Below are 25,768 nucleotides of genomic sequence, written 5' to 3'. Positions count from 1 at the left end.
AGAACTGCTTCGCAAGATCTTCGGAGGCTCCCTGTAACACAACTGCCCTTCCACCTCTCGCCTCTGAGCTGATGGCAGTTCCCTGACACCCACGTTGGGTGAAAGATTCCCACATTGTAGGGGGTTTGACCCTCGTGGTCCCTTCCAGCTCTACGATCCTAGCGCTGTACTGAATTTTTGTGATGCTCGATTTTCAGTGAGTAAGTTGCGGCTTCGGGAACGAGGGAAAGGTTCTGCAAAATCAGAAACAACACACACAGAGACACACCGTAGTTGCACCTATTTGGAGCCGTTCCTCTCCCAAGTGATTTTGGAGCTATTTTTTTTACCTGAAAGGACCTTGTAATTACAGTGATACCTCAGGTTAAGTACTTAATTCGTTCCGGAGGTCTGTACATAACCTGAAACTGTTCTTAACCTGAAGCACCACTTTAGCTAATGGGGCCTCTTGCTGCTGCCCCTGCCCTGCTGGAGCACGATTTCTGTTCTCATCCTGAAGCAAAGTTCTTCACCTGAAGCACTATTTCTGGGTTAGCGGAGTCTGTAACCTGAAGCGTATGTAACCCGAGGTACCGCTGTAATTGCCTCAGCCCACCAGGGATCTCATTGTAAATGTGATGGTGCCATAGGGGCGTGCAACCTAACCAGCTTAGCTACTTGGTCACGGCAGCGAAGGCAAACAGAACTGCACTGCCTTCTCTCTGAAGACCCTCGAAAGTTCATTTGGAAACATACCTGTGTGCGCACTGAAGTGCACACCTTTGTATTCTGACAGAAATGTGCATCTGGGCCACTACGGGTACAAAGTTAGTGGGTTTCCTCTTCCCCACAGGCACACCTGTCTGAGCATCCCCTCCGTGTCCACATATAAAAATAAAACATTTCCTGATCAGTCATCAATACCATTTTAAACATTTCAAAAAAATCCAAGCGCACAGAATCTCAATGCGCACAAAAACAACAAAGCCATATTAAAATCACAGAACCGTGGAGTGTGTTTGCATGTTTTCTTACTGTAGGGACTTTTAGCTGAAGGTGGGGGGAATCCTAGTGAAGTTTGGGGTTTCTTTTAATCTTTAAAAATGTCAGTAAAGTAGCCAGGGTGGCCGTCCTAAAGCAGGGAGTTCCAAAGATGAGAACGTAATACTGAGGCTGGCTTCCATTCCCCAAAAAAAGAGAATTCCAGAGAGCTGTTGCCACCGGGCTAAAAAAACCCTTGCTGGTTTCCTTCACAATGGTGGCAGCATTAGTGTAATGCGGGAGAAAATTATGTCAACTGATCATACTGTTCACATAGGAGGCTCAAAGGAACTTCTCCTCTGTGGATTTGTCTTAATCCCTCTCTTAAAGCCATCTAAATTGGTGGCCATCCCTGTCTCCTATGGGAGCGACCTGCTTAGTTTAACTCTGCATTGTTTGAATAATAGTAATAGTAATAATAATAATAATAATAATAATAATAATTTATTATTTATACCCTGCCCATCTGGCTGGATTTCCCCAGCTACTCTGGGCGGCTTCCAACAAAACACTAAAATACAATAACCTATTAAACATTTGGGACGCGGGTGGTGCTGTGGGTAAAACCTCAGCGCCTAGGACTTGCCGATCGTATGGTCGGCGGTGCGAATCCCCGCGGCGGGGTGAGCTCCCGTCGTTCGGTCCCAGCTCCTGCCCACCTAGCAGTTTGAAAGCACCCTTAAGTGCAAGTAGATAAATAGGTACCGCTTTATAGCGGGAAGGTAAACGGCGTTTCCGTGTGCTGCGCTGGTGCAGGCTCGCCAGAGCAGCTTCGTCACGCTGGCCACGTGACCCGGAAGTGTCTCTGGACAGCGCCGGCTCCCTATGAGATGGGCACGCAACCCCAGAGCCGGACACGACTGGCCCGTACGGGCAGGGGTATCTCTACCTTTACCTTTTATTAAACATTAAAAGCTTCCCTAAATAGGGCTGCCTTCAGATGTCTTCTAAAAGTCTGGTAGTTGTTCTTCTCTTTGACATCTGGTGGGAGGGCGTTCCACAGGGCGGGTGCCACTACCCAGAAGGCCCTCTGCCTGAAGAAGCGCTTTATTTTATGTGTCCCAAATCCTCTGACATTGAGCTCCATTGGATATCCTTGAGTCCTAGTGTTAGTGGGAGGGGGAGAAAAACTCTTCTCTATCCACTTTCTCCGTGCCTTTATACATTTCCGATATATCACCTTTTCCTTGCCTTTTCTCTAAACTAAAAAGCCCCAAACTTCCTGAAACTGTGCCGCGTCACTTAACCGCAACTCAGCCCTGATGTCACAGCGCCCAGCGTTACGTGGGTCCAAATGTTCATGTTCCACTGGTCTTACAAATGCCGCCACTATATTTTGGCTGAGAAGCACGTCAGAAAGGCCTTGTCGTTCTTCTGCCCTGCGCTCTTCCAGAAATGCAGGAATTATTTTGGAGAGTGACAGTAGGGGAACCATCATAAAATGATATTGTAACTGCGGGGACAAAGAGGCATCCATGCCAAACATGGTTATAAATCCTCAGGCCTACCTTAAAAAAATTACTGATTAATCCGAAGTGCTTCCCTGTGTGAACCACATAAACAGGCTAAGCAGCCATAACTGCACCTGTGAGTCCGCATTGCAGATTTGAATAGCTCTGGTTGCCTGTTGGGCAGGGAAAAGAAAATGGCCAGGACTCAGTCCCTGTCAAGCAGCCAGTAAATGCTAAACACTATATCTAACTAGAGCTAAACATGCACAGCCACAGTGCTGAGGAGGGGAATCATAAACATTGTGGTCTACTTCATTGGGTCAGAGAACTGTCAGGAGCTTGTCCTACACTCGAGTAGGACCCTGGCAGAGACACATGCTCGACTGGCATGTTCTCTCCCTCCTGGTCGATCGTTCGGGAGCTTCAAAAGCTTTCTTCAGCCCGAACATCACAGCGACCGATGCCAACAGACAGTGGGAATAAAAGCTTTCTGACCTCCTCTCTCACTTCCTCTTTTGGGCTAAGCAAGATACTTAAATGTTTCTTGAGTGGGGAGGGGAAATCTGAAGGAGAGTCAAGCCTAATAGTGTTGTTGTCAGGAGCTTGTCCTATACTCGAGTAGGACCCCGGCAGAGACACATGCCTGGCTGGCATGTTCCCTCCCTCCTGGTCGATCGTTCGGGAGCTTCAAAAGCTTTCTTCAGCCCGAACATCACAGTGACCGATGCCAACAGACACCGGCACATTTAGGGATCCGCAGAGTCTTCACAGCTTGCGTGACAGAACTCAGCATTTTGGCTAATCTACTTTATTTACATATAAACACACACGGAGTCCTGCAATATGGCTCCCCCTCTCTCTAGCATCAGACAGCAAAAAGAGAAAGAACAAAGGACAATAGTCCCACTTCACGGAACACAGTAACACAAACATCCTGTCTCCGTCACTTCCCACTTTGTGGAGTCAAAACATATACCGTCATGTGAAAGACAACAATCCCATGATTGCAATCACGGAGCAGGAATTCTAACAGGAACATGCCCAGTTATCTCATTCAAAGAGGAAAAACAACCTTTTAACCTTGTAACTGAAGCAATTAAAACCCCATATAAAGAACAAAGAGCGTGTGAAGTGCAGGGCGTTTTGTTTCTTTGTCTCTTGTGCTTGTCATGTGCCATTGTCACATTGTCTAAAATAACCCAGTCCAACTTTCTTGAATGTCTGTTTGTGTCATCCATCTCCTGGTTTTAACCTGATCTGCCTTGGGTGGTTGGGTGGTTGGGAGATCCCTAGCTGAGAAGTTCCTCGTTCATGTTTGTCTAAACAGCATGGGAGACCTGAGTGTCACTAACTAAGCCTCTTGTAATAATCTGAATCAGCAGGGCATATAGTTGTAATTCATGAATGGCAGTCTTTTTTTAAAAAAAGAAACCGGACTATAATACCCCCATTGCATGGAGAGATTGTGTCTTGACGATGTTACTTGAACAGTGGTTTTCAAATGGTGTTCCTTGAGAGCTTTATCTTTGACTGGCTCCACCCATTTTTGCCTTTGGCCACACCCACACCCATCTTCTGCCAAACATATGTGTGTGTGTGTTTGTTGGGTGAATTGTCAACCAAGCCTCAGAATTCTCTGCAACATGCAACGTTCCCATGGTAAGCAAACTGATACGGAAAAACTCCTTGAAAAACACTGTTTGGTATCCAAAGGGCCATGGAAAGAAGGTGTAGGATCTTTGACACAAGTTCATGTACTGCATGTGAATGTTTCTTATTCTTTCTTGTTTTGGTTTGCAAAGCATGAAGCAAAGCCTTAGGTTGTACTTAATTAGTTTGAGACTCAGTCTTGGTTACAGCTTAAGTCACAAGATTAACCTGTAGTTGAACTGGCCTTGGAGACCTTTGTTTGTTTTACTGACCTGTATGTATTTCTCTGTTGTTCACCTGCTCCTGTCCCTCTCCCCCTCTTCCCCCCACCCTTCATCTTGGTTCGTTTTCGATTTCCGAAGGCTCATTCCCTTACAATGGCTACCCATACGGAAGGTGAAATCGGGTAGAGTTTGGTTTTTCTTTCTCATATGGATGAAGGTCAGAATGGCAACTACTGAACAGCCTTGATGCTTTCCCACCAGCAATACTGATTATTATTATTATTATCACCACTAACAAAGGATGCCTGCTCTGGTTTTCTTATGCTTTCTGCTAGAATTAAAACACTTGGCACATTTCTCCACGGTGCGCATTGCTAGGCACAAACAACCACTGGACAGGCTGTTATCCAGAACAGGATTGTATTGAAGCCCTGGGAGAGCTTTTGGAAAGGGAGCGCTTCACTTATTTGAGATAGAGCAAAACAGGGGGGAATGGCAACAAAATATTGCAGGTTGGAGTGTTCCTATTCAGGCCTCCAGCAAGCCAGTCAGATCCCATATGCAGGATTCTCTGAATCAGGATATCCCATATGCAGGATTCACTGAATCAGGATCATTTCCCCACTGAAATAAATGAGGGCTAAACACACTTAATCAGGGCTGGGTTGTGTCTATTGGTTCTTAAGCTGCTCCATGTTCCCCCACACCCCTAACCATGCTGTGTAACAGAGAACTCATATCTAATACAATTAGCTCACTGTTACTGCTGGTGTCGGTTTCCAACTAACAGGAAGATAATCATAAATCTTCCCCCATTCACTGGTGCTGATTTAATCTTGCAAGGCCGACTGCTTTGTAAGTAGAAGCAGCCGAGAGCAGCCTTTCTCAGCCTTGGGCTCCCCGCTCCCCCAATGATATTGGACTACAACTCCCATCATCCCTAGCTAGCAGGACCAGTGGTCCAAGGATGATGGGAGTTGTAGTCCAGCCACATCTGGGGACCCAAAGCTGAGGAAAAGAAGTTGCTCTATAGAGAGCAGTATTCAACCAAGCTCCTAACGATTGCTTCAATTTTGCTTTCCTCTTGGGTTAACTGTGCGGCTCCTCTTGGCGAGTTAAGGTGGCTATGGGGACCCAACTGATCAAGAGATCCCTGTGGTGCCGTTACCGCACAGCTCCTACCAGCTCTATGACTCCGAGGACCTTTACGATGATGATGATCAAGAGCCTTATCTAGTGCATGGATCCTACCATCACCCGCAGTCCCCCTACCCAGCACCTCGCTTGGCTCAGCCAGAGTTCACACCTGTGCGGGAAGAAATGGGGGCTCTCGAACTGAGATCCCCCGGAATAAGCCGCCTTTCAAGAAGAATCTCCAAAAGAAGCGCCAGTTCTCTGAGGCTCAAGAGGAAGGTTAAGAAAACCTCTTAACGAACTATTTCTTTTTCTCTCTGTGTGCATTATATACATGAATCTTTTAGGCCTCTGTCCAGTTGCCTAATGTTGTCGTGGGAATTGTTTACAGGCTCATATCTTAAAGGGAAAAAAATTATATTGTACATTACCACTTTGACAGAACGAGGGGTGGGGGGTGGGGGATAGCTAATTACATTGCATGCCAGAAGTTATTAGCTTTGTAGGGGTTTATTGTTAGATGGAAACTCCAAGGGAAATTTCTGTAGATCTTTGTAGTTATTGTATTAGAATGGTTCGATGCACATTTCAAAACACTCCATCACCAGCTGTTATATCTGAATAAGTCAAGGAGCTCATTCCACTATTTCTTGCTTTCTGAATTTCTCTGCCTGGATTTTGATTGTGTGCTTTACTTGCAAAGTAACCCTTCTGAAGCCAACTGTGTTGGTTGATTTTATTTTATTTTTAATCATTTCCTTTGAAGATTTATATAAAGTGGGATTTTCTTCCCACAGCATTCTTATTAAATACCTACTAGAAACACACTAATAATTTATTGTGGGTCTATCACTACTCTATTTTATATACAAATAAACGTGGCAAACTTTTATAAATAATTTCATCTGTTGTATTTATTATTTTTAAGAGCCCACGACTGTGGTATGAAGTTTAATCTGGGGGTCCCTGAGATCTATAAAAACACACACACACCACAATCCTTGCAAGTTCCAGTTGTGAGATTGCTCTCTCCATGGAAGCATTTCTGCTTGACTCTTAGATGTGATTTCTGCATTGCTGGGAGCTGGACTAGATGATTCTACAAGTTTCACACTTCGCTTAAAACGGAACGACGCTTCTAATTCAGTGTATAGGTTTCTCTTGCTGGATTCGGAGACGTATGTCAGACAGTTCAGGGCCATTTCACAGCTCACAAGATGTACCTCTCCGCTGCATCAACCCTAAATCTGTTCTGGACAGATTTGGGGAGAACATGTTGCATGCATGGGGGAAAGAGAGGACAGGAAGTTCTGTTGTAAGTGCATAAATCCTTGCACTGATGGCAGTGGTGTAGCGTGGGTTGCCAGTACCCAAGGGGGTGCGAGGGAGGGAAAGGGATGGAGTACGCATGTGCATTTAACTGCCTAACAGCATCCGCCTCACCCAGGAGATCGCAGCCACAGAGATAAGAAAAGAGGGGTCCATTTTGTTGTCCGGAAAGGTCACTTCCTGGTTCACATGGAGAAGCCCAGCAGAGCCCAGTGATGGAAGCACACAGCTGTATTGAGACAGCACTGGGTGTTGAAATTTTGCACCTCCTAACAATTTTGTGCCTCAGGCAACCATCCCTGTGCCTTCTGTGTCCTCGGTGGGGCACACTAAGTTTTCATACTCTGCCTTAGCAGAGGGGCAATGCTGTTGCTGAGTTTTTGGCACTTTCCACAAGGCTGGCATAGATCCCAAATGCACCATTCGAGCAACATCAGTTGCAGGTAAGCAACCTGTATTTTCTGTGGCTTAACACCCAGGCATTTGTTGTACAATAACTCCCACTTATCACCCATCTAATATTTGTTTTTCCCCAGCCTAGTATGCTACAATCATCTGTCTTGTTTATCTGAAGTCATGCTTACCTTGAGTGTTTTAGATGCCTCGTGCCTGTATATTGCATTACTATAGGAAAATACCTCCCCTGCAAGTGAAAACCTTTTCCCATATAAAACTTGCTTAAAGACTGCCATGAGCTATTTTCCAGCAAGATGGCCACATATGTCTATGTGCTGCATATTTATTCCAGAAATGGTGTCCCTTGTAGCCAACTCATTCCTCTCATTCTCTTATAATTAGGTCAGAATATGTTGGAAAACTGAGGCTGCTGAAAGACTCTGATTATTTTCCCCACTGATAATTTATGTCAGAAATGTTGGAATGATATAGTATAGATTAATTGATTCTGATTACATTTCATGCCATGATGTATGTACATTCTTATGCTGATATTCTTTGCCAGAAAATGCTGATTTCTCAAGCTTCTGCACACCAGAAGAAATAAACGAGGGTCTATCTTCTAGATTTTAAAAGCAAATTGGTGGCCTGATAGCCTGATGTACACTGGGATCTAGAATAGGAGGCCTTGGCCCTTTGCTGTGCACTAGAGTTCTGATCCAGATCATCAGGCCTCAAGCACATGCTGTTTGCATTGGGGGTAAAGCTTCTATTTGGTCCAGTAGGAACTTTTATTTCCAGTGCAAATAGCAGGGACAAAGATGTGCTTTCCCAAGTCCACATTCCCAGCATGTTCACATTCTTGTTTCACCTGTGCTGCCTTGGTCATCTCCCCAGAATGGAAGATGGCAAGATCTCCAAGGATGTGCTCTGAAGGGAGTTGGCTTCGGGTACAAGGCCTGTTGGCAGACCAACTCTGCACTACAAAGATGTCTGCAAACGAGATGTGAAGGCTAGCAACATCAATGACCGCAGTGCCTGGAGGCAGCCAGGTTGTGCATCTGCAGCAGTGACCGGCAGAGGAAAGACAGCTAAGAGGAGCACAGACAGAAGAAACACCATGGTACACCTGTATCAGCACAACCGGAGGCCTTCACCTGCCTTAGCTGCAACAAGAGACCTACATTGGTCTCTACAGCATTGTATCTCTCCAATGGTTTGACTTCACCCCATTGTCTCCTGAGGTCAGATGAGTGCCAGCTTCTGAAATAAGTCCATGTCTGTGTTTCCCAAACTAAGATGCTGCAAGAGGGCCTGAGATGTGCCGTCAAAGTAAACTACCATGTTGGGCAGCCAGCACTCTATGGCTATCAGAAGCATTGAAGTCAGGGCCGGGGAGAGTGAGGAGAACCTATTTGGTACTGATCTGCCTCCTCTTTTTTTTAATATTAATTTTTATTAATTTTTCAACATATCATTTTCAACAATAATTAAACATACTTTCATATCTTATACCCTATTTTTACTTCCATCAATCACATCTGAAAAATTTCCAATCTATCCACTTAATATACATTTCTTACTTCCACTATTACATTTAAATCTCATAACTAATATCTCTATTCTTTCTGTACTTTGCAATGTTTCATATATTTCTCCTTACAAAACTTCTTGTAGTCCTACTAGCGTAATTTGTTGATTACAGTTGCTCTTCAAATAGTTCATATATTTCTTCCAATCTTCTGTGAATCTCTGGTCCCACAGGTTTCAAATCCTTCCTTCCTGTCATTTTGTCTAATTCTGCATAGTCCATTAATTTTGTCTGCCATTCTTCTTTTGTCGGGATTTCTTCTTGCTTCCATTTCTGGGCTAACAATACTCTTGCCGTGATCTGCCTCCTCTAGACCAACATACATGCATCATGAAGTGGGAGTAAGGAGGTACCAAGATGCCATAGCAACAGCTTGCACGGCATCTGATAAGCACAGGGAGAGCTGCCCTAGAAACGTCACCATTGGCCCAAATTAGGATCCACCCATCAGTAAGGACTATGGCAAATGGAACAGGAGGATGCTAGCAGGGACTAGTTAAGTGCACTATCCCACAGTTGCCAGGAGTCCTCCCCATTGCTCTGGAAACTGATTAGGCAAATTAAGCAGATATATTGGTTGGGTCCCAACTGTTGGTTTAGCCGATTCCTGCGTTGCAGGAGATTGGATTGGATGACCCTCTGCAGTTCTACGATGATATGAAACGAAGTGAAACTCAGTTAATCTGGATCAAATATGAATAGAGAAAGGGAATTAAGTGTGGCTTCAGTTTCAGTTTCGGAGGGGAAAACACTGCACCAGATGGGAAAGTCTGGAAAACAACACACTAGAGGTTGTAATAAATCAGTGCTGCCTCTTAATGAAGACATCTTACAGTTTGTAGGCTAAAGATCAATTTTGTACCCAAAATGAAATAGAATCCCTGTATATTGGCTTGAATTGGTATGCACACACACCCGGCCAAAGATGCACTGCGCCCAAATTGCCTCAGTAGACACACATATTGGTCCACATTATGTTCCTTGATGCTGAGTTTTGTTGCTCCGGTAAGGTTCCTAAAATTACATACTCTGTAATATCCTGTCCAAGATTTTGACAGTATGTTTTAACCCAACTCCCCACAAAATCATGACCTAATATTGCAGCTGGTGGGTGTTTTTTTGCAGTGATTAAGATTTACCTTAGATGAATATCTGGTCTATTAGCTAAGCATACAGTATTAACAAGCAATCTGAAAGCAGCGTAAATTGCAGTTCATGACTGACTGGCTGTAGACAGCATCCAAGGATATGCTAGGACCTGTTGGAATTGTTCCCAAAATTAAATGTGAGAGGGAATGGCTCCTAGTATTTCATATGCTGTGCAGGATTACGCACAGTGCAAGGCCAATTTGCTAAATGGCCTGCAATGTAAATATTTGCATAAACAGTTATGCAGGATTGACAATAGGAGAGGGCCAGAACTTTCTCTGAAAAACTTCCTCACTGAGTATGGCTCACTATCCAACAGCAAGCAGAGGGAGAACTCAGAAAGACAAAGAAAGTAAAATAAGATACTGTATAGGATTATGCCCAAACCTTGCTGTGATACTCTGCACATTCAGATATGCAAACAGCCAGTTTGCCAATTTCCTTTCATTCTTCTGCTTTGCTGTTTGGCGTCCGTCATTTTCAGGCAGAGACATGCAGGGAGGGAGGGAGGTTGGACAAAGCAGAGATTAGAAATATTCCCACAGGTACCAATGGGAATCGTGGATTTGTTACTCAAACGCTCGCCTAATGATTTCCAGGGAATGCATTGCATTCTGTAAGCAGGACCTATGTATTTGTTGTTGTTGTTTAGTAGTTTAGTCGTGTCCGACTCTTCGTGACCCCATGGACCAGAGCACGCCAGGCACTCCTGTCTTCCACTGCCTCACGCAGTTTGGTCAAACTCATGCTGGTAGCTTTGAGAACACTGTCCAACCGTCTCGTCCTCTGCCGTCCCCTTCTCCTTGTGCCCTCCATCTTTCCCAACATCAGGGTCTTTTCCAGGGAGTCTTCTCTTCTCATGAGGTGGCCAAAGTATTGGAGCCTCAACTTCAGGATCTTTCCTTCCAGTGAGCACTCAGGGCTGATTTCCTTAAGAATGGATAGGTTTGATCTTCTTGCAGTCCATGGGACTCTCAAGAGTCTCCTCCAGCACCATAATTCAAAAGCATCAATTCTTCAGCGATCAGCCTTCTTTATGGTCCAGCTCTCACTTCCATACATCACTACTGGGAAAACCATGGCTTTAACTATACGGACCTTTGTTGGCAAGGTGATGTCTCTGCTTTTTAAGACGCTGTCTAGGTTTGCCATCGCCTTTCTCCCAAGGAGCAGGCGTCTTTTAATTTTGTGACTGCTGTAACCATCTGCAATGATCATGGAGCCCAAGAAAGTAAAATCTCTCACTGCCTCCATTTCTTCCCCTTCTATTTGCCAGGAGTTGATGGGCCCAGTGGCCATGATCTTTGTTTTTTTGATGTTGAGCTTCAGACCATATTTTGAGCTCTCTTCTTTCACCCTCATTAAAAGGTTCTTTAATTCCTCCTCACTATCTATGGAAAGTAACACATTCCTCTGTTTGACCATTTTGGATCAAAGATTTTCAAGAGGCAATAGAGCAGTTAAGTGGACAACTGAGTAGACTTGGGAAAATGCTCCCAGAGAAACTGACCATAGTTCGCCAGGAGGGCAGCGTGCCCAAGCCACAGCTTTTGTGTGAGAATGATCATAATGAACAGTGAGCTATAATTTTTAATGACGGCTGTGCTATGCAGGCTGTATGAAGTTCACACCGCATATTAATCTCACACGTTCTTTCCCCTTGACCAAAATTTATCACTTGTAACTTGGCTTCTTTAACTCCAGCCAACAGTGTTAAGACCTAAGTGCATGTCATAAAACAGGAACAACTGCCAAAACATTTGTTATGGCCACTGGGGTTGACTTTTTGTTGTATCAGAACTAAATCATACCTGTACAGTCTTGATAACTATATTCAATTTCTTCAAATAATTGGACAAATCATAGGAAAACTGTGTTGCACCCAGGAAAGGAGAAAACCTCATGCCCTCTGAAAACAGTTCAGTAAGAATGCCCATTTTGCAGATTTTAGAACATTTTTATTTATCATTTTATACATGTGCCAAAAGAAGCAAGAGGCAGATGTGTAGCTTCAAGATTTCTTCCAAAACCCAGTCACTTTTTAATCTTAGGAGAGTTGCCGATTTTGCCAGATGTTCTAAGACGTCAGAGCAACTCCGAAGCATTTAACACAGGAGGAACGACTGAGAGGGCCTAACTCAAACACCTACACTGTAGTTTAGGAAAAGATGCTGCGTTTTGCCGAAGCAGTTCAAAATACATTCTTCAATAGACTGAGCAATCTGGGAATCTCAACAGCGCTGAGCATTGCTCCCAGTCTACCGGTGGTCCAAACACCCATACCTCAAGACAGACACATTAATAGCGTGGCCAGAGAAGCAATCATTGTACCGCTCCCCTCTGTTGGGAGTCAATGGGAGGGGAATTACTTACACCAGATCTTGTCCTCTCAAAAGATTCCTGCCGAACAAGAAGTTCAGATTCAGTCTAGGTGTGCTCATTCCATATGCTGCCAAGACACACCTTGCGTTCCATGGCTGGAATTTTGATTCTTCTGGAACTGTTCCATTATGTTGGAGCAGGGGTCGGACTGTAGACCTCTCATTTCACTGCTGAAAAACTCTCACCATCAGCAGAGTGGCATTTCAAGGGTTTTCAGCCCAGAGGACCTCAGGAACAGTGCCACACCCCGAGTTAACTACACTGGTGCTAATCTAGAGCTATGCACCCAACAGCAGTGTGCTGAGTGTTTGTTATCTACTTGTCACTACACTTCGGTCGTTCAGTCGATGGCGAAAACCATTCTCTTTTGTGGGGCATCAGACTGCTGCTGTGTTCCTTCTCTAGTCTCCTTGCTTCTATGTACCGTATTTTTCGCTCCGTAAGACACACTTTTTTCCTCTTAAAAAGGGGAATTGTGTGTGCGTCTTATGGAGAGAATGGCGCTGCGCAGAGATGGAGAGATTTTTTTTCTTGTTTCCCTCCCCTAAAAACTAGGTGCGTCTTATGGTTGGGTGCATCTTACAGAGCGAAAAATACGGTAACTGGTTACTGCATTGTGGTGCACTGAGCTGGATTGCTGCGGTTTTTATTTTTGTACTTTAATTGCATGCGTTTTTATTGTTTCTGCTTTAATTGCTTGCATGCATGCTGCTCTAGGGGCCTATGGAGAAAGCGCAGCAAACAAAACAAATTCCAACTATAGCTAGCTACCCAATAAATGGTTGGTGATGTTAACTTGTACACCGGTAATCTACCTTATAGGTGAGACAAGGGACCCTGAATCCAAGTTTAACCTCACTCTCCTTTTTGGCAGAAGGAAGCACGGCACTGTCTCTAATGACAGTCCTAGCTGTCTATCAATCTGCATGCACAGTTCCCGCTCCAGTAAGGGGATGTGTGTACAAAAGTCTTTCCTAGAGCAGGACGCCTAAACTTAAGTGTGAGATCATTGGCTAACGGCAGGCTTCAGCAGGAATACGACAATCTAACAGCCAGCACACTTGCTCAAATGTTTTACATATTATACAGTTACGCGTGCCACAAAACAAGTTCACCCAAAGGCCAGAACACTGTATAAAAAGATGTAGATACTGCAGTTAATTTCAGAAAAGTATTTTTTATTGTCAGCCCCGTTCCCCGTCCACAGAAGAAAAAGGGGATTACCAAGCATAAACAAATGAAGTAATACTGCCCTAAACCTGAAAAAAAATCAAGTTTGCTTTAGAGCAGACAATTAAAGCTTTATGCAATTAACTAAACTGTGAAATGCTGGATGGCTTTTATCTTCTAGAAGACGAAGCATGTAGGCTCCTGTTCCCATTCTTTCACACTCTTCCTGCTATGCTGGTCGAAAATCTTTAGGTCTGCAAATAAAAAAAAAGCAGAGATGAATAGATGTACTAGGACAGCTTGTCAAATAAAACAAAGAAGAGGAAATAAAAAGATCATAAACTATTATTACGGCGGTAATATTACTCTTATTACAGGTTGGGAACCTGTGGCCATTCCTCGCCCTTATTGGCAGCTAAAATAACAGAGCATCAGTCTGTGCTATGGGAAAAATATATGTGAAAAAATGTACCAAAGAACAAGCAGAAAAATTAGGAGGTGGTCATTTATGGAGTTTCCTGTAACTTATTTCTGCTCATCTAAAGGCAACTAGCAAAGTGAACTGTAGTCCTGGTCCCATCCCACTCAAAACCAAACACACATACACTCTCTCCCTGAAGCTAAAGATGCTTTGGGACGCAATAACCTGAAATGAAATACAGCGGACCCTCTGGATACAAATTTAATTCGTTCCGGGGGTCCGTGCAGACCCCGAAAAATCTGCATCCAGAGGAGCCGCTTCTGTGCATGCGTAAGCAGCGAAACCCGGAAAAATAATTTTGAGTCTGCCGCTTTCATAACCCGAAGTTTACGTTACTCGAGAGGTGTACTGTATTCAACTTGCGTTTTTCTCAGAACAGACCAACTGAGAAGAATGAGTATGACTCAAGTTAGGTCCATTAATTTCAAGAAACCTACTCGTGAGCAAAACTTAGTTGACCACCACTCATGGGAAATAAGCCATTAGCAGAGATAAATGAGATAACTGCAACATACAGGCCGAGAACTGCATAGTATGTTGGATATGAAAACTGGAAAGCACCATCAGATCATCTCGTTTCGCAAATACAACAAGGGAGGGAGCCTCCCAATTCCCATGACCCAGGAGAGCTCTGGGTTCTGCTGAGCAGATGGGAAATGCAGAAATTGGCAACCACATTGCTCAGCTGATATAAATGAAACAAGGCTGCATGCATCAGCTCAAATCAGTATACCACACAAGTTCTCCAATGATCTGGAGGCCAGACCCTGCTATTTAACCCCCCCCAAATATGGCAGTTATTTAAAAGTGTTTATAATAGTTAGACATAGACTATGATGTAGATGCTCACCAGGCGCTGCTACATCTACACATATTTAATTAAGTTCTTTACCCTTCTCCCCAGTGATGCATGGGAATCCACTGGTCAACATTATTGAGTTGCTTCGCTCCCTCCCTCCCTCCCTTTCTCTGCTTCTGCTCTTGCAGTGGAGTCATGAGCTGGCAGCCGTAAAATACAAGTGCTAATTGGAACATTACTATGCTGTTTCGCTACCTGGGACTGGGAACAGGCAAGGCTATTCTGCAGCATTTCAGAGTCAACACCAGGTATCTGAACACTGACTTGAGAAGCAGCTGCTGCTCTAAATACAGTGGTACCTCGAGTTACAGATGCTTCAGGTTACAGACTCCACTAACCCAGAAATAGCACCTTGGGTTAAGAACTTTGCTTCAGGATGAGAACAGAAATCGCACGGCGGCAGCAGGAGGCCCCATTAGCTAAAGTGGTGCTTCAGGTTAAGAACAGTTTCAGGTTAAGAACGGCCCTCCAGAATGAATTAAGTTCTTAACCCGAGGTACCACTGTACCACGTTTCCCCCATTACCAAAGGAGCGCGTTAGAAACTGAGATATGAAAGCTAGGAGCTAAATGGCACCTTAAACCTAGGTTATGTGTGCCACAAAGCCGATTCCCCTCGCAGGGAGTTGATGTTGCGGGCAGATCATGAGCCCAACACGTGCATCACAGGGAGTTTCTGGCTGCATCATTTCATATCGGCCAGTCCGATCGGCCGAGAGGGGCATGGCTTAGCCCATTTAAACGAGCCGCAGCCAGGCTCTCGCCCTCTTTTACCTTGCTCCCGCTAGGAATCAGGTGTTTGTGTGTGTGTCCTCTGTCCAAAGCCCAGACAGGGGCCAGGGCCATAGCACAACTCCTATCAGTGACCCTGGGGGAATTCCTAGTTGATGTGCATCAACAGGCCTTCCCATATCGGTAGTTAACTCTTATTAGACTCCCTGCAGGCGGGCAGGAGTCAGATAATAATAATAATAAATTTTTATTTATACCCCGCCCTTCCCGGTTCAAAAACTGGGCTCAGGGCGGTTAACAACAAATTTAAACACTTTAAAACAATTATAAAAGCAGCATAAAATACAGTATAAAAACATGAGTAACAATAAAATTCAAAAATCAATTAGATAATCCCCAGGGCTAGCTGGCTGAATTGGTCCTACTTGGGCCAGCGAGGAGGCCAGGGGAGAATTAGCTGTGGGGTCTCAGAACGGGTGATCTTCATAAAAGAGGAGGGGGAGGGAAGGGAAGGGAAATAAAAGATCAGGCTGAATTCAAATTAAAGGCCAGGCGGAATAGCTCTGTCTTACAGGCCCAACGGAAGGAGGTTAAATCCTGAAGGGCCCTAGTCTCATGGGACAGATCATTCCACCAGGTCAGAGCCATCACTGAAAAGGCCCTGGCCCTGGTGGAGGGTAGTCTAACTTCCTTAGGGCCCGGGACTTCTAAACTATGGTTATTCATGGACCTTAAGGTCCTCTGCAGGGCATATCAGGAGAGGCGGTCCCGTAGATACGAGGGCCCTAAGCCGCAAAGTCATTGGTTCGTTCAAGGCAAAAGTGGTTGCCGTGCTTGCTTATGCTGCCCCGCTCTGGGCCATGATGTCAGATCTTGCTCCCCTCGAGACTCTGCAAAGCCAATTCCTACGTCGGCTCCTAATGCTCCCCCTGTGCGTAAGCAACGCAGCCATGCGACTAGAATTGAAGATCGCATCCTTAGAAACTTGTCTGTGGAAGCAAGTCTTCAATTACTGGTTATCACTGTGGCATAGATTACCAAACCATTACCTTGTCCAATGCTTATGGCGAGATGAATTCTCTAGCCTTTGGACTAGTAGAATTCATGCCAAACTCCTGAGTTATGGAATCTCTCCCTCAGATTCCCTAAAACTAGACCAAATCACTGCTCAAAGATTGATCCGCCAAAGACTGGATGACATTGACTTACAGCGAAATTATACGCTGGGGGGAGGTGTTTGCTCGCCCCAGAACATTGGTATCACTTTAACTTACTGCGTCCCATCATACCTCTCCTCCCTTTCGACTGTTGCCCATAGACTGGCCTTCACCAAAGCAAGGTTTAACGTTTTCCCCTCCAATGTCCTGAGACATAGATTCTCAAAGGGCCAAGCCCCCGCCGTGTGCGAATGTGATAAGGTGACGCCGGAGTCGCTCCAGCACATTATGTTCTTTTGCCCCTTGTTCAATGTGCCACGGGCAAATTTGCTGGGACCAATCATTCAAAAACTAGAGGGTACCCCATCAAAATTCCACCTTGCCCAAATCTTGCAGGACAAGGATACCCACACGACCCTGAAGGTGGCTAGATTCCTGGTCGCTGTCCTTTCCCAAAAGCGACGACAAGGAGCACTACAAGCTAATTAAGGCGTAGTATGCCTTTCCATCTTATAGTATTTTATTGTTATAGTGGTGTTTTAGCGACTGTTTTTTGTTTTTGTTTTTTTTCCCCTACGGCATAAGCTGTCACTTATGTGTTGTTTTTACCTGTATGGGCCTATGGCCGTAATAAATGAATGATTGATTGAGTCATTGGTTCCAATGCCTAAGCCAATACCACTCACATTCTGTAATCAATAAAGTTGTGGCCTTTTTTCAGCCTATTAACATAAATTCTGGTGTCAAGTGTCTTTATTCTACAATGGGGGAGAGGGTTCAGGACCCTGCCATGCAATGTAGTGTCTAGGCACACTTTTTTAATAACAAGAATACAAAGCTGAAAATGAATGAACTGCAGCTGAAATATTCCGTTCATTTTTCACATGGTCTAGTCCTTCCCCTTCCCACCCCACTAATATTCTTAAGAGGGTCTCTTCTCTGGTATTCAGAGAGTAGTTGGAAGTGGGGAGGCAGAAAAAGGTCCTCCTTTCCTCCACTCTGCAGTTTTAATCTGAAATCTTAGGCGCACCCAAAGCTCAGAAACTGCTTAATGAAATTCTGTCGCAAAATGCGCCTAAAACAATGGGAGTTTCGAACGCTGAACCGTACGGATTGAAAAAGGGAATGTTTAATAAAGAGGCGTTTACACAAAAGGCAATTTGCAGTCAATAAAAAAAGAAAGGAAAAACATGTTTCCCCCAGGTGCAGAGGCCTCAGATTCTGACATGCAGGTCTATGCACAAGTCCTGCCTTTGCTGATCTAGGCAAACTTCAGCCATTTCAGACCCAGAACTGACCTTTAATTCTCATCTACAAAATGTATGTATTTATCTAGAACGCTTGCATATTTAGACTGTTCAACAGTGGAACTGTCTCCCTCGGGAGGTTGTGGACTCTCCTTCCTTAGAGGTTTTCAAGCAGAGGTTGGATGGCCATCTGTCATGGATGCTTCCCTGAGATTCCTGCATTGCAGGGGGTTGGTCGAGATGACCCTTTGTGTCCCTTAAGGTAAAGGTAAAGGGACCCCTGACTGTTAGGTCCAGTCGCGGACGACTCTGGGGTTGCGGCGCTCATCTCACTTTACTGGCCAAGGGAGCTGGCGTACAGCTTCCGGGTCATGTGGCCAGCATGACTGAGCTGCTTCTGGAGAACCAGAGCAGCTCACGGAAACACCGTTTACCTTCCTGCCGGAGCGGTACCTATTTATCTACTTGCACTTTGAGGTGCTTTCGAACTGCTAGGTTGGCAGGAGCAGGGACCAAGCAACGGGAGCTCACCCAGTCATGGGGATTCGAACCACCAACCTTCTGATCGGCAAGCCCTAGGCTCTGTGGTTTAACCCACAGCGCCACCTGCATCCCTATAACTCTGCGTCCTTTGCAACTCTACAATTCTATATTGCTTTCTGTTACAAATGACCTCAAAGCGGCTCACGTGTTACAAGTCAAAACATCAATACAATTTATAAAACAGAATGAAAAATATAAAACCGTAACAATGACAATCAATACAGCGATGTAGAAAAGGGTGCCGTAGGAATGTGTGTTTATTAACTGGAGATGCGGCATCTCACAGCCAAATGACTAGGAATGTTTTCATCAAGACACTCCTGCAAATTCTCCTTGCTTCTTTTAAAGCATGCTCGATATTCACGGAATATAATGAATCTGTGTTCATTTATATTTAGTAAACTTTATATAGAGCCATCCAAGCACATGGAATTTGGCAGAACTGCAGGAGTCTAAAGTTTGACAGCAGGCGACAGAATAGAGGGAAGGGTCAGGCAATGGTGGCAGGAATTATGTGAACTCAGTTCTTAGGCTTTTTTTAAAAAAAAAAATTCCAGTTGGGTTTAAAGAAAAATATCACAAGCATCCATTTCCAACTTAACAGAAGTGAGCGGAACTTCTGGATGAGCTGCAGAGAAAGAGTTAATGTGCCCCAAAATTAAAGGCGACCAATCCCTTTCTCTGAAACCCTGTTAGGTTTTCAAAAGCTCCTGGTACTTTTTTGTCCTTTCCAAAGAGTTTTAGGCACAAATACAGCCCAGGCCCAAAGAAGATTGCTTCTGGCAGCGGAGGTCTCCGCGTTTTGTCAGCAGGAATATAGACTTACAAAACAAAACATCTCCAATCCCAAGAAAGCCCTTAAAAGCGTTAATCGATATCCCTATGAGCGATGGCCGTATGATGCCTGGGGCATTCCTCTTTCACTCTCTGAGTTTCCCTTAACAAAATATAAAAATTCTTCTGCACTTGGAACAAATCAGCACAGTGTAACCGAAGAAAGTACATGACCTTTGACAACTGCAAGCCGTGGGTTAGAAATCCGGGCAAATGGGGGGGGGGGACTGGTTTAGAGAATTTATGAATAAATGGATGCCTTATAGGCCTGTGAAAGCCTCTGTCTTCATCAGAGGATAAAAAGTGGGTTGCGACGAGGGCCAGTCTGTTTTACCAGTTCCTCACCACCCTACTGTGCCCATAACTGAAAGCTATAACTGAAAGAACCACCTGATGTGATCGCAATTAATTTAACTCATCGAGCATTAATAACTTGCAGCTTTGAAAAAGTAGCCCAATGGTCTGATCTAGAGACCTGCGTCAGGTACTGCTTCTGCTATGGATTTCTTCTGCATAAAAGATATTGCATTACATTCTTCATTAAATTATCTTCCCACTGATATATAATTGTATGGTATTACTCCAAAAGAAAGTGGTGCTATGAGCCATCAAACCTCAGAAATACACTTTTCCCTAAAGGTCCCCACAATTTTGGCCACCAGTGTAGTTTAAAAATGATCTCAGGGCCAAGAAAGAACATTCTCCAAAACCATGAACAGCCGCATAGGGTAGATAATACTGGCTTAGATGAAGCAATAGACTGACTCGCTTTAAGGCAGTTTTGTATGTTCGACAGCCACTATTTTAAAGAGGGAAAAACTTCCCAAACTAAATACTGTCTTCCCGTCGCGTGTACAATGCTATTTAACACCCCCAGAGCCTTGTTAAAACGTCTTTTCAGTGGGTACAAAAAATACGTGTGCTAGAAAATTTGCTGATGAAACTGCTGAAATAAGTGACAGCAAACCGTGGTAGTTTTTAGCCCAATCTCAATAGAGTCACTGTGGAGTTTGCTCCTTAGCAAAACCGCAGGCAGCGCATTCCAATTAAGGTGACCCTTTTTTTGCCTAGCAATGCTCTGCAGACCAAAAGCTGAGGTTTGGCTGAAGCTGTATGGTGGGAGTAGGAGCCTATTTTATTTTTAACAGCATAGTAAAACATAATTAACAAGACTCTGCAGCCTTTAATGACAAGGCGTATCCCCACATTATTTCAATGCAAATAAGCACAAAGGCTGTTAAAAACTGGAACTGTGTTGTATAAAGGCAGGAAGAACGCCCAAGAGAGCAAGGGTGCATCCCTGTGTTCCTATGCAAAGCTAGTTTTAAAGAACGCCAAAAGATTTTCACATTAGCTATCATGGAAGTTGAGAAGGAGGGTCAAACCCTCTTCTCCACTGTAGTTACGAAAATACAAGAGCGGAGGAAATCAAGGCATAGGTCTTTATCCAAATGGCATGGTGGATCCAACACAGAGAGATAAGCCAACATTTTACTTGGATAAATGGGAGTTATTCCTTCTTTCTGGATTATAGTGACACAGAAGGTGTCCAGATTTCAAAAAGTACAGTGGTTACGAACTTAATTCATTACGGAGGTCCGTTCTTAACCTGAAACTGTTCTTAACCTGAAGCACCACTTTAGCTAATGGGGTCTCCCGCTGCCACCGCCGTGCAATTCTCATCCTGAAGTAAAGTTCTTAACCCGACGTACTACTTCCGGGTTAGTGGAGTCTGTAACTTGAAGCGTTTATAACCCGAGGCACCCCTGTAATGGAATCTTTAAAAATGTTTCTCAGATTATTTTCATTCGAAACTCCATTACATCACAACATCAAGCAACATATTCAACGTTATGTCAAAATTAGCACAACCAATTTCCCCTTCACTTCTAACACGTACTTGGAAGACTATCACAGCTTTCTTAGCTGTCTTTAAGTCTATGAAACATTACCCCACAAATACAGAAATACCAAGATTTGTCAGCAGAAGTTGCTTACTAAGCCAGCAATATGCACCTGGTATGACGACTTTGAAGCCTTCAAAATGGCATTTTTTTCTATTTGCCTGCAGGTCAGCCCCTCTTCTTGTCAAGTGGGAAAAAGCGGCTCCCATCCATGTAGTGAGTGGCAGGTATTCATCACCTCCTTGCCGTGGACAAACCTGACTTTTCTGACAGGGCTTAAGTTTTTCTGAAGCACTGCATGAGGTCAGTGCCTTGCAGCTAATCTATTAGCGGTGTACACCAACAAATCTGACACGAAGAGATTAAGTAACAGGACAAACGCAAAGTTGAAAAGGGCACTAATGAGTCTGAACTCCGGTTTGGGTGAATGGCTAGGAGAACTTTTCCAGACATGGAATCAAGACAGACACTCAGAAAGTCTCTGCAGAGTTGTGCAGCCGTTTCACCCACAGGGCTGCTCCTACTTCCATTCATGCGGATTTCTTGCAGAAATAACTCCCAAGTGTTTTACCATCCATGGCTGGCTCCTGAGGGCAATGCCAGTCTTGACAAACAAACAATAACAATGCACTCTCTCTACCAATTCTGCACTGAAATTAGTGGTTGGACAATTTCTGCAGAAAAAGCTGCTGAAGTCTTAAGACTGGGTGGTTAAAGAATACTAGGCGTTTGAGCTACATATGACTCCTGCCCAGTTCTAGTACAGCAAGAGGACAGCCAAAACTGGAAGGGAGAGCAGACACAGGAGGGAAGGGAGCCAAAGAACGATGCACAGAGTGTGCAACCTGAAAGAGATCCCTCTCATCTGTGCTATCCAGAATTGGCCTCCACAGCCACTTACGGACTGATTGTTAAAACCGTGTTTATGGAAGACAATCTTACTCAGCAACGAGTGATTGAAGAAGACGACGAAGAGGAGGAGGAGGAGGAGGAAGAGGAAGAAGAAGGCCAAGAAAGTGGGGGAGGCTAAGCAGCGTGCAAAAATATAGGTTTTTTAAAGGAACAGAAAGAGACAAAAATCCGCATGATTCAAAATGGCCAACCAACGCTGAAATGTCTAGTACAGTCATACCTCGTGCTACGTTTGCTTCATGTTACGTTTTTTCAGGTTGCGTTCCGCGGCGACCCGGAAGTACCAGAAAGGGTTACTTCCGGGTTTCGTCGCTCACGCATGGCAGACGCAGGCACGCAAAATGATGTCACGTGCATGCGCAGAAGTGGCGAATCGCAACCCATGCGTGCGGTTGCGTTCTATTCATGTTGCGAACAGGCGTCCGGAACGGATCCCGTTCGCAACCAGAGGTACCACTGTATGCATCTTTGAGCTTCTGGTCTTATTAGGGTGAAAAGGGACCTGAAGAATCAAGATCTTTGTGCTGTCGCCGGTTTACATTTTTCTCAAATAGAATTGAGTATGGAATGGAGGGAACACGCAGTCTGCTCCCCAAATGCCCCCTTCAAAGCTGCACTGGCCCTGGCGGTCCCGGATAACAAGGAGAAAAGAAATTCCATCTCCTTCAAGAACTTGAGATCGAATCAGGCCATTTGCCTTGCTTTAGACCAGTCTTTGTTCTAGCTGCAGTCGAGAAATTAAAAACCATCAAGGAGAAAGCCATGCTCACAAGAATGTGGAGTTATTATTAGTTGATGACAGCAAGGCTGCCCTGTAACAACGTGTCACTACTTCTCTTTCAGGCTTCCTTAACAAAATATGTTTTCAACAGGTTCTTTAACATTCTATTTTATCTGTATATATAGAGAGGGGGGCGGGAATGTACATACCAATTTATTTCAGTCAATGTAATCAGTCACATACCACACTAAGCCAAACCATAAAGGTAAAGGGACCCCTGACCATTAGGTCCAGTCATGGCCGACTCTGGGGTTGCGGCGCTCATCTCGCTTTATTGGCCGAGGGAGCCAGCGTACAGCTTCCGGGTCATGTGGCCACCATGACTAAGCCGCTTCTGGCAAACCAGAGCAGCGCATGGAAACGCCGTTTACCTTCCCGCCTACTGTATTTTTCGCTCTATAACACGCACTCAACCATAACACACACGTAGTTTTTAGAGGAGGAAAATCCGTAGGCATGCCACCCGTAGGCATTCCCTCCATAACACGCACAGACATTTTCCCTTACTTTTTAGGAGGAAAAAAGTGAGTGTTATGGTTCAAAAAATACGGTATTTATCTACTTGCACTTTGACGTGCTGTTGAACTGCTAGGTTGGCAGGAGCAGGGACTGAGCAACGGGAGCTCACCCCGTTGCGGGGATTCAAACCGCCAACCTTCTGATTGGCAAGTCCTAGGCTCTGTGGTTTAACCCACAGCACCACCCGCATCCCACCTCCCTTTAGGAGACAGAGCCAAAATGGCAGTACTGTTCTATAGTCACAGGCCAGATTAGAATCAGACTGGAACAGGTCCTGTGCATATTGAGCCCCAGCAGGGGAAAAGGCAGGGTTGCCATTAATTTGGTTCTGAATTGATTTTAGAATGAATTGATTTTAGTATGTATTTCAATTAATTTATTGTAATTTTATGTAAACTGTGTTATTTTTTACTGTTGTTAGCCGCTCTGAGCCTGGCTTCGGCTGTGGATGGCAGGATATAAATAAATTATTATTATTATTATTATTATTATTATTATTATTATTATTATTACTATTATTATTGATGCATATATTATGATAACAACGTTAAGAGAGCAAAGTTTTCAAGAATATACTGGTGCGGGGTGGGAAATCAATGCATTCCTTATTTTTTACCAAGCAATAATCCTGCTTCAGTTCCTTCTGTATCTGTTTAACTACAAGAGAATGTAAATATTTTACTATTTTGATGCGCCTCTCATGGTTCACTAGGTAGTCCTTATGCACTTCATCTGACAGCAACAAAGACATCCTTGCAAACTGGAATTTTAACCTGGGGGAAAGGTTAGAGAGAAAGGCAGTGGAAGACTTAAAGAGGGGTGCATTGCATGGATAAAGAAATCATGGGATTAAGTTTAAACAGCCAAAAAGGCTTATATGTGGATTTGCTGACCTTTCGGATTCTTAAAATTTTATTTTGAGGCTTCATATTAGAGCAACACTCTGGCATCTAGCCACTGGGCAAATTTGAGAGCCCCTCTTTTGAAGTACCTGATTACCTGTGCAATGCTTCCCCGGGGGAAAAGCGAACATTGGTACTTAACCGTGATAAGTTCCTTCTCTATACGGAGAACTGGGTTGTTTCTGCCCATCTCACCACTGGCAGGAATTTTTTAAAAAACAAAATTTTGAGGATACTTCAGGGCAGGGTGGATTTGATTTAAATCAAATCGATTTAAATCTTGATTTAAATCACTAGTCAGTAAGACTCAATTCAAATCTTTTTTTTTTTTTTACAGAAAGACTCGTTTTTGCCAGCATAATCTTAATATTTACAACCAGATGAAGGTTTCATTTTTGGAATATTAAATTTTCAGAGTAGTTTTTACAGTTATATCAAAAATTACTGATTTGGTTATATTATTAGAAATACGTAAGACAGGTAATTATGAAATTATTGCGAGGTTTTGTAAGGTTTTCTGCTGTACATTATTGGACAGAGAAAAACAATCATTTCCTTAATAACAATTTAAGCAATTTATTGAACTAAAGCAATAACATTATAGCATATGTATCCATGATTGTTAACTGATGTGCTTAAGCTTTTTTAAAAACAAACAAACAAAAACAAAAGCAAAACTTAGACTGAGTTTTAGCACACATGAAAAACCTAAAGCAAATCCTGATTTCCTGATGAATAGCCTTTGGACTATAATGTAACTTAAATAGAAAACTATCTTTAGAAAGATTTTTCCTCCAAAAGCATTTTATTTTAAAAATCATTTAAAGAAAAAAAAATCTGATTAAAAAAATGATTTTATTTTATTTTTTAAAAAATCATTGATTTTTATCCACCCTGCTTCAGGGTGAGAGAGACAAGCCCCTGGTCCCAGCTCAACTCATGCTTAAGCAAGTAACTGCAATAGCGACTAAGGAATAGGAGGGGAACACAGCGATTTCAAAGGAACTGTTATGTACTGAGTTGAATAGGATTCAGAATGCAGCAGTCTGATTGGTCCTAGAACAATAGGATTCAGAATGCAGCAGTCTGACTGGTCCTAGAACAATAGGATCCAGAATGCAGCAGTCTGACTGGTCCTAGAACAATAGGATCCAGAATGCAGCAGTCTGATTGGTCCTAGAACAATAGGATTCAGAATGCAGCAGTCTGATTGGTCCACAGACATTCTGGGGAACCTTCATTCCTCCTCACCACTATGAGCTGAATAAAGAGCATGAAATCCACTCTTGTCTCCGAGTATATTTCAGGAACATGCCCCCCCTGGTCACTGCATGAAAGGAAAGGTTCCTAGTGGCCCCTTTAACTAGCACAGGAGAAAGGGAAAATGGAAATTAATCTCGTA

General features: G+C 43.8%; 2 protein-coding genes across 5 annotated transcripts in view; one reads left to right on the top strand and one right to left on the bottom strand.

Moving 5' to 3' along the window:
* The window catches only part of COL14A1 (collagen type XIV alpha 1 chain), a 141,838-nt gene extending 135,460 nt beyond the window's left edge, over positions 1-6,378 (top strand). For 3 of the 4 annotated variants that reach the window (XM_053395376.1, XM_053395375.1, XM_053395378.1), the window contains one exon: positions 5,466-6,378. In XM_053395376.1, the coding sequence (XP_053251351.1) occupies positions 5,466-5,776 (311 nt within the window). In that variant the 3' untranslated portion in view covers positions 5,777-6,378. Of the gene's footprint in view, positions 1-4,483; positions 4,563-5,465 lie in introns of all 4 variants that reach the window. The other variant, XM_053395377.1, reaches the window with a different exon arrangement.
* A 7,105-nt stretch (positions 6,379-13,483) lies between these two features.
* MRPL13 (mitochondrial ribosomal protein L13) overlaps positions 13,484-25,768 on the bottom strand; it is a 37,809-nt gene continuing 25,524 nt past the window's right edge. The window contains exon 7 of the mRNA XM_053395373.1: positions 13,484-13,750. Within this exon, the coding sequence (XP_053251348.1) occupies positions 13,726-13,750 (25 nt within the window). The 3' untranslated portion in view covers positions 13,484-13,725. The remainder of the gene's footprint in view (positions 13,751-25,768) is intronic.

Source organism: Podarcis raffonei, chromosome 7 (assembly GCF_027172205.1).
Source record: "Podarcis raffonei isolate rPodRaf1 chromosome 7, rPodRaf1.pri, whole genome shotgun sequence".
Lineage (NCBI taxonomy): Eukaryota > Metazoa > Chordata > Lepidosauria > Squamata > Lacertidae > Podarcis > Podarcis raffonei.
This window is presented reverse-complemented; position numbering and strand designations above follow the sequence as displayed.